Source organism: Poecilia reticulata, linkage group LG3 (assembly GCF_000633615.1).
Source record: "Poecilia reticulata strain Guanapo linkage group LG3, Guppy_female_1.0+MT, whole genome shotgun sequence".
Lineage (NCBI taxonomy): Eukaryota > Metazoa > Chordata > Actinopteri > Cyprinodontiformes > Poeciliidae > Poecilia > Poecilia reticulata.
In genome coordinates, this window is record NC_024333.1 from 32,688,178 (window position 1) to 32,703,746 (window position 15,569).

Below are 15,569 nucleotides of genomic sequence, written 5' to 3' on the forward strand. Positions count from 1 at the left end.
CTGCAGCAGCAGAAAACGGCGGCTGCAACTGCAGCAGCAGAAAACGGCTGCAACTGCTTCAGCTGTTAAATCTGATGCATTTTTACATTATTTTGCATGTTTTTAGAGATTCGCCACTCAGACCTTCACTGCCCGATTCAGATTTCAGGTTTCATTTCTGAACTGCAGAATTTCAAGTAACATTCTAAGAGTTATAATATTAGAGCCATTTGTGTAAAAATGAGTGAATAAAGGTGCTGTAGGGTCCCTTAGAAAGACATGAAACAATCCTCCATAGGTCACTGCAGCAAAGTGTGACCTCTTGGGGTCACCAAGTCTCCATAGTAACCATTAGACACCATCTACATGCCAAACATGTTATTTTTGTTCAACCACCATAAATGTAAACAATTTAATAAAAACAGAAACGTGACAGAATGAGGTTGCTGTGTGCAGGACCCACCTGGCTTGTATTGAAGTCCAGAGGGATGTTCTGAAGAGGGGAGACAGGCTGCTGCTGCTGTTGGTGCTGCTGATGCTGTTGGTGCTGCTGATGCTGTTGGTGCTGCTGTTGGTGTTGGTGCTGCTGCTGGTGTTGGTGCTGCTGCTGGTGTTGGTGCTGCTGCTGGTGTTGGTGCTGCTGCTGGTGTTGGTGCTGCTGCTGGTGTTGGTGCTGCTGATGCTGCGCTGGCTGCTGGTGCGGCTGCTGCTGTTGGTGCTGCTGGTGCGGCCGGCCATGATCCACTGCATGCTGTGGCTGCTGGTACAGCGGGTACGGCGGAGGCGGTTCCCTCGGCATGTTGCTGGTATCCAAGGCGACGCCCTGCAGAGAAGACGGCGAGGACCCAAAAAGACAGAACCTAAAGGTTGATTGGTTCTCAAATTTTTAGTTTCTAATAGAATAAATGCAGAATAATTCAACAGAAGAATGAGTATCAGAGTCGCAGGTGGGAATAAACCTTCAGACGGAATCTGCAACATTTGTTACATTTTCACCTGCTGTGGTTTTATTTCACACTGCACTGAAAAGGACCAAACACTTGAAAAACCTGTTGCCCTCCTGGCCTGCGGGGGCGCTGCACCAAGAACCACTGAAGGAAACGACACGAAAACCTCAAATGAAGGCACTGAGTGCAAGTTCTTTCTCAATGAAATGTAAACAAAAAGGAGTGGTGTCAAATTTTAGCATTTGTACTATTTCTCTTTCGTCTTTGATAAAACATCACAAACTATTTCTACGACAGAGGAATGCAGCCGCTGTAGAAAGAAATTTAAAAAAGAAGTAAATTTCCCACCAAAAACCGTTGACATTTTGAGAATGATCTTAGAAACTTTCCGGAAAAAACAAGAAAATGTAAAAGCTGGAAAAGGCAAAAGTTTGTGAGAAAAAAATTTGGAAATCTCTAAAATCTCCCTAAAAAGTGAAATATTTCCAAAAAATGTTTACATGTTTTTTCTAGAGTTGGTGTAAATGTACTCCTCCTTTTTGTTTCTGTTTTCTTTGTATATGCGTTGCTGTCGTACGTTTCTCCCACCAGCGCTACACTCTCACACTTTAGTTGTATTTACCCAGAATGCCCTGTGCTATAGTTCGTTTCCTGCTTTTGGACCCGTTTCTGGTCCGCCTTGTGTTCACATTTACATCCAAACCGCACCAGAGTTCAGTTCAACTGAATGGAGACTGGAGTCTGAATTCGCATTCACAACTCCCCAAACGAACCGGACTGGAGTCGGATTAAATGGTGTGAAAGCAGCTTGTGTTTCTGTGTGAAGCTGATGTACCTGTGTGATGGGGGACAGCGAGGGGGACATGGTGGGAGACAGCTGCTTGGACAGACCCCTGCGCTGCTCGGCTCCAGGAGACAAGGTGAGGGGGCTGATGGGAGCCGGCCGCCGGCGGGGCGAGCTGCTGGGCAGACGCACGGACGAGTTGATGGACGGGTTGCTGAGCGACGACTGCAGCTGGCAGTTGTTGAGGGACGCCTGGATGGACGGGTTACTCAACGAGGAGGACAGACCTGCCGGGACAGAAAGACAAGACTCAGATTCACCAGCAGAACTCACGCGCATGGATGTTGCTGATTTTCAAAAGTGAAACACTGGACTGCATTGTGCGAGCGGGGAGGGAAGGGGTGAACGGGAAACGAGCGTGGAAGAAAAGAGCCGATTGTCCAGAGCCAGAAAGAGGGTCAAAATTCCTGCGTGGCTTTGGTGCGCGGCCAAGCTGAACTGTGTCCGACATCAGAGGCCGACAGTGCAGACAAAGAGGAAGGAGTGAAAGGGAGCAGCAGCGGGTGTGATCGGATCTGCGAGTGAACAAGTCAGAGACAGAGAGATCCCTCAGAGAGGCATTAATAATGTATGATCGGCTGGCGCAGAAACGCGGAGCACGTTTTGAGATGCTGCAGCAGTAGTTCTCACATCTGAAAGCTGAATATTAAAGCCAACAGCACCGAAAATCGACAGCAGATCAGCCTCCTCTTTATATTCAGCCTCAGCACAGAGGAAACGTCTGAGAAGTTTCAAGCTTCATGTTTGGGTTAGAGGCAGAAACACGAGGAAGACGAGCCAGAAAACCAGAAAAAGTTCTTCATCACCACCTCTGACAGGGAGACAAGTTATCCAACGTTGACTGATCTTATTTATGGGCTAATGATTATTTGATAAGCGGCTGTTTTCTTAAAAACTTGAGTTTCAAGAGGGTTGACCAGATTTTCATATCACGAAGAGCTACATTTTTCATCGCATGCAAAATTTTTAATCATTAAATTTCAGCATCATTTTGTATCACCTGTATTAAATGCTGCTTGCATAAACATTATTAAACTTAGACCACCTGTCTATTTTCTAGACCTGTCTATAAATATAACGTAGCAGGATCTTGTTAGGTTGCTGAATGGAAAAATAAAAGGAAATAATAAAATATGACCCTCCCCGTCAGCGGTGGCTCTAGAAGGAAAGTTAAACTTCACTAAATTAAGTGCATTAACTCACGACAGTCCTCAAAGTCAACAGTGCTGCTTAGCGTCAACTTTGTTTGTTTTTATTACCATGCCTCTGCTTTTCCGTCTCCTCATCCTCACCTCCATAGCTGATAAGTATTTTCGGTTGAGAAGCTGACGTTGCTCCGTCATGCAGCTCGACTGAATCAGCGCCATTAAGGTGAAACTTAAAAGGAGTTTGTCGAGTGTTTATATTTCCAATAACCGCATTAAGCATATTCTTCATGCCATATCGGACCCGATCAGGAACTGGTGACTCTTTTCGTCCCGGTATGGCCGCCATCTTTGTATCTCTTACAACGTCTTTCGCTTTAACAATGACAATCGGTGCCCTCTGCTGGATGGCGGCCAAACTACAACACTAAAAGTAGTACTAAGTGGACTCAGTTAGATAATCAACTATCACTAATTTTGGTCAAATAAACCATTAATCAACAATTAACTGTTTGCATCTGATATTTGATTCTAACAGATGTCTGGATCCGTACTGCACGTCTCCACCCACCCTGTGAGTTCCCGATGCCGAGGTGCATCATGGCGGCCGGCAGGTTTCCGGTGCTGCTGCCTCCGCTCAGGTTGGGGTAGCCACTGCCGTCGTCAGGGTCCAGCGGGGTGGACAGCGGCGAGGGGAACTGCAGGTTGCTGAGGTCCGGCAGAGAGCCACCGGTACTCAGCGAGCCCTGGTAGTGGGACAGTCCCGGGTTCTGCTCCGGAGACGGGAAAATACTGTGGAAAAAATGATTATTAAAAGCTGCCGTCGCTGCCATTTCAAAGCAATACTAGGGCCACTGTAGATAGAAAACAAGAAGTAAAAATACGTCAAAAAGCTAAGAAATCTTTAGATTACTCTCAGAAACTTTCTAGAAAAGATCTTGGAAATTTATGAACTTGAACATTTTCAACTTTAAGAAATAAACTTTGTGAGAAAACGCTCCTGCCTTTTCTGGTACCGTATTTTCCGCATTATAAGGCGCATAGAATAGATGCTTCAGTTTGGGTTGCCAATTTGTTCCGTACTCTATTATTACACATCTACATTTGTAAAGAACTGGTCCCAGAGTACTTTATTGAGTAGCTGCTCCAGTCGTTGTTTCACTCACGGTGTTGGTGTTGTGATATTGTGCCCAACTGCATTCTGGGTAACGCAGACCAACCGACACGCTGCCACCGCATCCTGTCTCTCTTTCCCCGCTCCTCCCCCCCTGGCTTTAAATGTATTATCAAACTTTATTAACAAACCAGCGTTCTGACAACTATCCCAGCATGCACCGCGTGCTTCTTCTTCTACGGGGGAAAATGAAATCACCGGCTGCTTACCGTAGCTGCTAGACCTGTTGTGGCTCAATATTGGTCCATATTTAAGGCGCACCGGATTATAAGGCGCACTGTCGGCCTTTGAGGAAATTGAAGTTTTTTAGGTGCCTTATAGTGCGGAAAATACGGTATATTTGCTAGAAAAATACCCGGAAAATTTGAGATTAATCCCAAAAAAACTTCTAGAAAAAAACTTGGAAATTCCGAAGTTTCAAAAGTGAAATTACTGACTTTTTTTCTGGAAAATTTCTGAGGTTAATCTAAATTTCTTCTAGCAAACTTTCAACTTTTCAAACTCAGAAATTTCCAAGTATTTTTAACGATTTTTTTTACATTAAGCTCTAAATTTCTGAGCTTTTTTCTAACCAGTTCAGAAATTTCTAGAAAATTTCTGAAATGCCCTCTTTTCCATCTTCCACAGCCCAAACACGCCACTGCTTTCTTCATCTGGTTGTTTTTTTTAAATTCATTAACTGTCCCCTTTTTTTTATTTATTGCTAATGTTCCTATTTCTCCAACATGTGATTATGGAAATCAACCATGACTCATCATGAATTGCCACAGAACAACACAGCGAACAAATGGTTGCTTTCATAAAAGCATGTGTTTGTCAGAAACCAGCAAATCAGGCTGCAGACCGACTGCTATTCTGATCCTTTTGTTTCATTTATTTAAATTTGCATTAAAACAAACATCCTCGCAGAYATCCTGAACCTCTGGCGGCTCATTGGAGGAGGATGTTGTATTCTGTGAAACCAGAACGTGACTCATGAATCACAGACAGCAGTTATGATGTTACAGTCGCAGGGCGGCAGGAAAGACGGCTGAAACCTGAAACGTTTATTAATTACTTATAGATAAAATGTGTTGATATTTTCCAATAAAATCTACATTAATGCATCACAATTTGAGGTTGTAAAGTAAAAAAAAAATCTAAAGTTTTGCGAGAGTTGGGCTTCTGAAGTCACGTGTAAATATGTGAAAAGTAGAGCTGAACTTAAACTGGTCAAGAACTAAAACAACAAAATCTATGCGGTGGAAAATAAAATAATTTTCCGGACTTTATGTTCAGCTCTCCTCCAGTAAAGACATGTAAATTTTGAACTAGTTCAATTGTTTTGAGATGTTTTTGGAGATTAATTATTTTTAGAGTAAATTTTTGAGGACTTACTTGATTCCAGGCACTTCACATGATTTCGGTCTTGATGCCAGAGACTGGACCTGAAACACAATCAGAATTAATTGATTATTATCAATCACTGATCATTTTCCACCCTCCGCCGCTTTGTATGTTTAGTCATGTTGCACCAGACTATTTTAGGGATTGAGATGCAGATATTTGAGCTTTTTATTAATCATCTCCATAATTTTTTTCTCTTTTTTATTTTTTATTCGTCTTTTATTCCCACCTTTTTGTTTTTTTCTCATGTCCATGATTCATCAGAAATACATAACTACATCATAAGCATAAAATATATTTTTAAGTTGTATTTAATTTCAGTTCTCATAGGAGGGAAAAACTAAATAACAGAAAATTCAAAAATACTTAATTGATCTTGAAACATGTTGTTTAAAACAAAAGTTTCCCAAAATGCATCACAAGTTAAGCATTTATTAGACTAAAATAAAGAAAACAATTAAAATAGAAGGAGTTGTCATCTAAAGATAAGGACCAGCAGGAAAGACAAATAAACAAAACGATAATTCTGATAAATATTTTTGGAATTTGAAATCTAAGTCATTATATTTAATTTCAGTTCATCATTTAAACACAAATGATGAATTTCTTAATATTGACGACAAAGTTAAACTTCTACTGGCAGATTATTTCACTGAACATGGCGAAAATATCTTACAAGTGAAATAATAATCTCCCAATGGAACTAGTAGTTTTCAATCAATATTAAGGGATTATTGATGTAAAACAAGCTCATATTTCTTAATGAAAAGTTATTTAAAACTTAATTTCGTCTCATTTCAAATGTATTAAGATATTTGCTTTAGAATCGGGACCAAAATACTGTTTTCGCAGTGAGCTTCCTTTCTTTGAAGTCAGAGAAATACCTCGCGCTGTCGTCAACAATCGGGATTGTAGAAACGTGCGTCTGGCTCGGTTTTGTCTGTTTAGAGAGGAACAGGAAGGACCGGTTGGACCGGTGGGGGAACATGTTTCTGCCAAGTCACGGCAGGAATTTAAGGTGTTGTGATCACCCGAACTGACCCGGGCGCTTCGCCGTCGCTTCACAGACCGCTCTTAAAGTGGCGGCGCATCGAATTCGCTTCTGGTTTCTACGCGGGTGATGGCAGAAGTCAGGAATCTGGACTCAAAGCTCCCACCCAGATTAAATGCTCTCTCCTCAGACAAGAGGAAACACGCACCGAAGACCGACTCTGAATCTGTATATCAGGATGTAGAGATAACCAGAGCAGATGTGGGTGATATGGATTAAAGTTTTATCACAATATTTTGTGGCACTATTGTGATAACAATAAAAACAATAACAACTATTTATTGATTGTTTTTTAGGTAGCTCTAAGGTTGTGACAGCCCAAACACAAATACTGCTCTTGAAAAACATTCCTATTTGCTTCTGTAGGAGTCCGATTTATATCTTCATATTTTCAAACTTACTAACGTGGAAAAACGTTAGTAAAATTAGCAATTTGGACAGATTTTGGGGGAGTTTAAATAAGTAATTGGAATTTATTGTGACAACGATAAATCAAAACTCTTGTAATGAGATAAAAGATGCGATAAATACTCATCTCTAAAGCAGAGCCTTGATGTCACGACGTTTATAGCTCTGGTGATATTTCTCATTAAAAAAAGAAAATAAGAAAAACAAACGAGTGAAAAAAGAACAAAGGAAAAAAAAGGGAAGCAGAAAAAAATTGTTAAAAGGAAAAGAGGGAAAAAGAAAAGCAAAGAGGAAAATGTAAAAAGAGAAGAAAAAAAAAACAGTCTATAAAAAGAAAGTACACCCTCTGCCAGTTCTGAGGTTTTAGGTATCAGAATTAAAATGGACTTGGTGTTTACCAGGCTGTAAAATGAGTTAAATCCAATCTAAAGTGTATAAAACACACAGATTCCACGCTGTCATAAATGCATAAAGCTGAAGCTTTAAATCACAGCCTGAAAAACTAAGTACACCCCATGAGTCAGCAACAGCAATAACTCTCAGCAGTCTCCGTCTCACAATGTTTGGATAAATTTCGCTCCACTACAGAATGACTCGATTTGGGTCAAAGTTCAGCTGTTTTTAAACAAGCCCATATCATGATGCCCCCACTGCTGTGCTTCACAGGTGGTAAGAGGTTAGCAGTAGGTGTAAAACCCAAACAGCTCCACACTGGTCCAGTCAAAACAAACCACAGCGAGGCTTACAAACATGTTTCTAATCATGAACTTAAACCTGCTGACGTCTGGTCAGCAATGAAACAGACATGCCCCGTTACACAAAATAATTAATAAATTCTTATTACCTTCCTATTACTTTGGTACACGTTTTATGGTGGGAAACCATAGCAACAAGGTGTCGTTTATACAACTGGGAGAAGCTGATTAGCATCTCAAAGGCTCAACTAATATATGAACTATGACCCCAAATTCCAGAGGATTTGAAACAGAGACTTCCTGGATGCAGAGCAGAGAGAGGAGGAAGTTCAAACGTCTCTCCGTCCGGCTTTCTAAACACGCGACCAGGAAGATTCAAAGAGGAGCGGCAAAAGCAAACGAGCTGGATTAGCAGAGCTAACAACTGTTGATGTCATCCAAACTACTCTGGATTATCATCTCTTCTGTCTGGAAACGGAGCTGTTAGCATGTCCTCTTCAGTCAGAGGCCTCTTTAGATTAGTTGCCAGACTGACTGCTACTGCAGATCCAGTCTATGATTACCCTAATACTGAGTTTACATTTTTCAGATTCAAAATTTTAAAAAAGCTCAACTATGGTGCAGTCAGAGGAGGGGTGGATGAAAAGCCTGAAAATGTTGGAATATTTTAAAGCTTAATGCTCATATCTGTAAGTTTAATATCATTTTTATAAAAGTAAATGATGAAAACCAGGTTTTTTAGAACAGAAAATATTGAAGAGTGCCAAAATGTTTATTTTTTTATTATTATTTTTACATTACACTAACTCATCTCAGACGTAATAATAAATCTCAGTATCACCAAGAAAATCTTTAGAATTACTGAGATACATTTAAAAACACAAAAATCATAAAAAACTTGATTTTATGAAGAGGATAAAAACACTTTTTGTGACAACATGGACAATCAAGATGTTTCACTTGATTCAGTGGCTTTAAAAACATTGTTTTACATCTATTTTCGACCTTTCTACTGTATCGGTTTTAACATTTCATTCAAAGGCCTTTCTATTGAAGTAGCTGTGCTATAAATATTGTGATGCAGGAATTAGATTGTCTTGATCCGTTTCTTGTATGTGTCCTATTTAAATAAACAATCAATTTGTTTGGAATAACCAGTTAAAAACTCACCACTTTCATTCCTCTGCTTTTAACTAAGCAGGAGATTTGATTGTTTGCAGGAATTTAAATAGTTTTTACCCTGCGTTTTATTTGATGCGCAGCACTTTGATCAAAGTGATGTATAAATAAACATGACATTTTGTGGTTTATGTTTGGTAATTACTAACATTTCACCAAAAATCTGCTCAGCAAATGACTTAAATTCTTCTTGAGGGAAGACAGAATCATTTTAAAACATTTTTTTGTTTGTTTCCTGCAGGCAGCAGTAAAACGATTCGATGTGAAGCAGTAAAACCTCGTTACCTTCTTGGCCTCCCACAGCTGCTTGGGGAAAGGTTTCCCAACGCCCATCAGATTCTCCTCGTTCGGCAGAGCAGGAAAGGAAAAAACTGCAGGGAGAAACACGCAAATTAACAAAAACAAAAAACATCTCAATTATATTGGAAAGGGGGTAAGAAATGTGAACCCACCGTCTCCGCTGCCGTCTACGTCGGCCTCGTTGACACTAGCTGCATGCCAGCCTCCATGAACAACAGCATGGAAGACATAAAGCAAACCAGAGCAGAGGAAGATTAGAGGATGCTTAATTAGAACCACCTGCTGAAAAGAATGCCACCATGTCTGGGTCAGCAGTCAGCGCCCTGACAGGAGCAGCATGCTAACATGCTAACTGGTACCGAGCAGCTGGCACGCCGTCATTAATCAAAGATGAGGAATGTTGGTCCGGACATCAAAGAAAGACGAAAACGGAGAGAAACTCTGTTTTTCTGCTTCAAAGAAAACATTCTTCCTCTTTATTGCAGGTTAATTTTGGTTTAGCTTTTCATTTGGTTGATTCTGATGAATATTTCCTGCTCAAAACTTCTGTTAGGAAATAAATCAGATTTTCCTCCTTTGATCCCCTAACTGCTCTTTCCTTCTTCCTCCATCGCTGCAAAAACACAAAATCTTACCCGACATGTTTGTTCTAGTTTGAAAAAAGACCAAGCTAACTTAGAAGCAGCTTTTCAGCAAGATATAGGAGCTTGTTTTAAGTCAATAATTCCTTAAAGCTTCAGCATGTTATAAGAATGTTTTTTCCATATCTATTAAAACTGTCACCATGTCAATCAACCCCCTGTACGCGCTGCTCAAAGTACAAATGGTGGAAAAACAACTTATTACAGGAAAACCGTTTATGCTCGGTTATCAGTGGCTATGCTAACTAGCCTTAGCATTGGTAGCAGACCATGTTGTGGTTAATCAGCTGTAGTGTAGCAAAGATGGGAGGTTGTGAGCATGAGGATGATTGACAGCGCTAAGACCCACCTCCTGGCCTTGATTGGTTGTTTCTGAATGAGAGGTGTGTTTTTTGCAGTTTGTACTGGGAGCACTGGGAGAAGGCAGAGGAGGTTGAGTTTTTCACAGATTGTTTGTCTTATGTTAAACCGTCACGACATAATGATCATTTTAACAAATATGTAAACAAAACTACAGCTTTAATATTGATGAAAACACTAGTTCAACTGGTGGACTGTAACAAGACATTTTCCCCATATTATTTCACTTATGTTATCATAAGTGAAATAATATGTCAGATCTGGCACTTTTTCATCAGTATCAAAGGAGTTGTCGACTTAAACTCCTTTATCTCGTTGAAAAGTTACTTGAACGTTAGTTTAGTCTTATTTCAAATGTACCAAGGTATTTGCACAAGAACTAAACAGAAATACTTGGTAAGATTTGGTGTTTTTGCAGTGCATAAAATCAGTCTTTCATTTCAGACACTTCCCTTTCTGCCTCTGCTGCAGATGGGACAATGAGGCGATACAAAACTGGCACCACTAAAGCCCTCAGGCCCCCTTCCACCGTGTTTATTCACTGTTGTTCACACTTGCAACTAGGAGGAAGCAAGACAACTGGGATGGAAAATGGCTGGCTTGTGTCCTTGGCAGAAAAGAGCTCAATATGGAGGTAATAAATGCTAAAACATGGTCTGCACCAACCAAAAGCCTGACAGCTGCGGGGTCGAACGTTAGATCTCTGCTCATTTCCCAGAGGCAGGGAAATCATAGAGTGTAGCAGAACTGGAGGTGTTTCCTCCCGGAGGGCAGAGTGAGTCAGTGCCGTAATTTCTAGTTAGCTGCTTCTTTAATCAGCCGGGGCTTAACACCATTCCAAACCGGCTAGAACCCTGAGAGGTGTCAACGAGGCCCCGGGGCGTTGCAGCTCGGCGCGCTCACGCTTCAGCTCGTGAGGAAGTGCCGCTCGCTCTCCAACAAGAGCTGCCTTTGTTTCTCACAGAGTGATATTAAGGGTCCATTCACACCATCCCTGTTCCGTCCGCTTTAACCCAACTCCAGTCCGTTGGGCTGGAAAGTCCGGTTCGTTTGGGAAGGTGTGAACGCGAACTCTAATGCGAACTCCGCTCCGCCTACAAACCTCGGTCTCGGTTTGGTTGAAGTGAACTTTGGTGCAGACTAGAGACCACTTCAAAACTACAGAGCAGGGCATTCTGGGTAAATCCAACCAAAATAAACGCACTAGCAGAAGAGTGGCTCATGGTCTTTTACCAAAAGCTAAAGAGAAATCCTCCAACCGCTAAAATCTGACGCCACTACATTTTTGTTTACATTCCTGAAGAAGGAAGTTGCGCTCAGTGTCTTCAGAGGATTTTTGTGTGGTTCCCTTCACTGGTTCTTGGTGCAGCGCCCCCACAGGCGACGGGGGGAACATGTTTTCCAATTATTTTGGTTTGTTTGACGTAGTGAAGTGAAAACGAACCGCAGCAGCTGAAAATGCAACAAATGTTGCAATTTTGTCCTAAATCGAGTCTACGGAGCCATCAGGTGTGAAAACGCACTGAGATCTGTTTAAATCATTACTATTCTTTACTTTTAAAGGACTGGATTTTTTCTGCTGACTTATATCGACACATTCTGAAGAAACTGTTGAGATTTTTCACGTGTTGAAATTTGCATGTAGCCAGCAGTGAAAAGCAGCAGAGTACATTTACTCGAGTACTCTACTTAAGTATGTTTTCTGAGTATCTCTACTTTAAATTGTAAGTTTATTTTTTGAGAAACTTCAGATTTTGACTCCACAACCTTTCTAAGAATCTTGTCATTTTGTTTGATCCCAAACATATTTAGCGTCTGAAATCCTGAGCCTCTGAACTCAACCTGTTTGAAACGGTATGGATTGTGCTTAATAAGCATATCTGCACCGAGAAACCAAGCAAATTACAAATGTAGTGATTTGATGCTGGATGTAATCTTCAGAGATGCCGTCCTGATCTCATTTCCCTGCAACTCACAAGAGAAACATGGCCGTCAAAATGTACCAATACATTTTTAGCATTCCTGGTTTTCTAATCAGGAAGGTTGTTTTTTTTTTTTAGGAACATCCTTTGGACTAAAAACAGAATCAGAAATACTTTATTGTTCCCCTCAGGAAAAATTCTCAACATTACAAACCAGGAACCTTACTAGAAGTAAATAAAAAATAAATTTGAAGATTTAAAAAGAAAGAATGTGAGGATATTTCCATTGAGGTTGAAAGAGTTCAGTCAGAGGCTGCGGTTATAAAGTGTCAGTGCAGGAATGACTTCCTGTGTCGTTCTGTTTCACTTCGTGGCAGTCAGTCAGTTTTTGCTGTAGCTGTTCAGAAAGGCGAGGATGTGAAGAAGAGTCCAACAATGTTTGTACTAATCTGAATCTACAGTAAAAATACAGATGGGAAAAAATATCCACACTTTTACTACAAAAAGATATCTGGTATTATTCTGCTTTTAACAAAAAAGCAATTAAATAATCACATTAGGCCAGTAGGTGGCAGTAAAGTCACCATTAATGTTTAAAGAGATGAAAACTTCTAAGTAAGACCATTAATTAGTTTTCTTTTGTTAGTAAAACAAAAAGAGCGTGTTTCGTTTTTGATTCCATCGACTGTTTGAACACTGACAGACCGGCACTTCCACCTGGGTCTAAGGTCACCCATTCACACACCATCCTGTGATTCATTTCCCTGAACAGGTTCGATTCAGACGGACTGGCAGAAGCTCATTCTTAAGGTAACATCCTGTTTGAACGTGCTGAAATAAAGGAGGGTTATCTGGGAAGCGACAGAGGAAATGTCAGAAAAAGTAAAAGGTTGAAAATCTCTGAGGTTTGTCCCGGGAACTAAAACAGAAACTGGGATTCTTAGATTTCTAGGTTTGGAGATGTGTGGACCAGCAGAGAGAGAAGCTGCCTGGATGGACTGTGTTCTCTGTTAATCAGTGACCAGAAGAACAGAAACACAAACACCATAAACCTGGATGATAACAACCATCGGAGCTGCCTGCAAGCCGAACGCCACTGCAGTTGATTTTAGAGATAAGATGTTGAATATGCGGCAAAAATTTCTCCGTAAAATTAGAAATTCCTTCCAGATGGCTGTTTCCTGTCCTGGTCGGCGGTTTGCGTGACCCGCCGATAACATTCCACCTACTCTTTCATGGTATAACATGTGATGTCTGCCCTGCTCCTCATGGTCGTTTACACTCTCTCACACAAAAGACAAAACACACAGAAAGTTTGTCTGACAGCAGGAAACACATGCAAGGCCGAGCGTGCTGTGGTTCACTTTCCAGCCTTTCCCCAGATTTATAGATTCCTCTGACAGCTCTGAGGCATTCTGCACATGTGGGTTGAAAATATTTATTATTTTGTGTTCCACAAATCACAAAACAACATAATGATGGAGTTCGGTTTGGAAAATAACCGTTTCATTTCTTTTTATGGGACAAACATGGATTAGTGCTAAAATCTGGATACAGAAATCTTATTATTATTTTTATGCCATAATTGTTAAACTCGATTAGCATCAGTCATCAACTTCGGTCAAGGTTAAAACCCTGATCTAAGAGGAGCTGTAATTGTGAAATAATTTGACACAGAAGTATACTTGAACTTTAAAAAGTTACTTAAATCTTCCAACATACATCTTGTGGTAAAAAAAAAAAAAGAGGAGATTTTGGATCCAGTTTAAAGGACTCGGTCCCTCACCTGATTTCTAGCCTTTCTGTTCGACATCATGATCAGAAATGTATTCCAGGTTTTCACGTTTAAGGGTTCATAACTTTGCCATTGAAGTCCAACCAAACTCAGGTCAAATTCTGTAAATTTGACATTCTTTGAAGAAGGATAAACTCGACTGTTCATAAAAATGTAATATTCAGTGAGCCTGTAAAGCAGCGGGCTTCAGGCTAGCAACAGAGCAGACAGCCTCACTAGCTAACTGGCTGATTTCAGTTTGTTGGACTTCAGGATGAAATAAATGAGAAAATAATCAGCAATACTTTTTCACTTATTATTTATTGCCAGAAAATATATATAAAATATTCACATGAAAATGCAGCTTGGGAAGTTGAAATACTCTGGTGCAATGCTACTTAATGTATTACTGCCTGAACACAACTTTGACAAAAATTAAAATGCTTGTTAGAAGATTTTAAAAGCATTACTGATTCATTCAAATAATTTTAGATTTTGTGAACAAAAACGTTTAAGGAGGATGTTTCTAATGGAATGCAGTTTCACTCTGGATGTTTCAGATAATTTATAATGTCTGTTTAGTATCTGAAACTGAGAAGAAAAAATAAATGTGTTTATTTTAGGGTTTTTTTTTTTTTAGCTGTTGGGGTAATTTCTTATTTCGAAGCGGTGGAGCAGAAAATATCTGCAGGCTCTGAAATTTTAAACTATACACCGAAAATAAAGTACAAAAAAGTGAGGCCGAAGGAGTTTCTCACATGAAAATACAGTCAAATAAAATGAATAAAAACAACAGAAAGTAAAAACTGAAGTGAGTAAGTGTGTGTTACTCTCACCATTGCGCTGCGGAGGACCTCGGCCCATCTGCTGGTTCATGCCGAAGGGGTCCTGAGGGTTTGGGTTCATAGCGCTCGTATGCAGAGCAGAGTCCGAGTTGGTTCTGAGTAGGAGGAAGAGGAGAGTTATGCCAAGTGTTCCAGCACCTTGGACAGAGGCAGGAGGGTTTGAGAAGACCGTAAGGGTCAGTGATTCACTCCGCTTCCTCTCTGCCTCCACGCAGGCGGCTTTTCTCTGCAGGCTCACGCTGACCTTACACTTACACCCTCACAGGATCGCACTAACCGAGCAGCACGCTGAGAGCAAAACACAAACTGCCTCTCCGACCAAACACTCACCCTAAAGCGAGACATGTCTGATAAATATATAGTCACCAATGCATCGTAACCACTGTCGTTTACTGCAGCTTGGAAAGTTAATGAAAAAGATTTTTTTTTCACAATATCTTTTTGTTTGAACCTTAATCCAGACACAGATAAGTGATAAAATAACCAACAGTTGAGAACTTTTTTGTGTAAAGTAAAGAAATTGTTGCCATTTAGCTCGTTGCCAGGTGTTTAGAAAGCAGGGAGAGATGGTTCAGACTTTACAACCAGCAGATTAACTGGTAACAACTAAACCTGTTGTCATGATAATAAATACGGCTGGATGATTGTTGGATAAATGGTAATGTTGTTTTGTGACCACTTCCATTTGATAATGACGTCAGTTCATCCTCTCAAAGACCAATAAACTTTAACTTTGTAAAGAACTCTTAACACTGGAACTGGAAGACATTTTAAATATCCTAAATAAAACCAAGAACAATAAATAAAACAGAAATAAAACCACACAAAACTGAAACTATAAATAAAATGGATTACGATGTCTATGGACGGACGGACGGACGGACGGATGAACGGACGGATGGACGATCTCTGGGATTAC

General features: G+C 40.4%; 1 protein-coding gene across 1 annotated transcript in view; it reads right to left on the reverse strand.

The window, feature by feature from the left end:
* crtc3 (CREB regulated transcription coactivator 3) overlaps positions 1–15,569 on the reverse strand; it is a 44,465-nt gene that overhangs the window by 3,208 nt on the left and 25,688 nt on the right. The window contains exons 6-13 of the mRNA XM_017304040.1: positions 14,642–14,745; positions 9,261–9,311; positions 9,094–9,179; positions 5,467–5,516; positions 3,487–3,707; positions 1,762–1,997; positions 668–802; positions 443–601 (exon numbers count right to left, since the gene is read on the reverse strand). Of these exons, the coding sequence (XP_017159529.1) occupies positions 443–601; positions 668–802; positions 1,762–1,997; positions 3,487–3,707; positions 5,467–5,516; positions 9,094–9,179; positions 9,261–9,311; positions 14,642–14,745 (1,042 nt within the window). The remainder of the gene's footprint in view (positions 1–442; positions 602–667; positions 803–1,761; positions 1,998–3,486; positions 3,708–5,466; positions 5,517–9,093; positions 9,180–9,260; positions 9,312–14,641; positions 14,746–15,569) is intronic.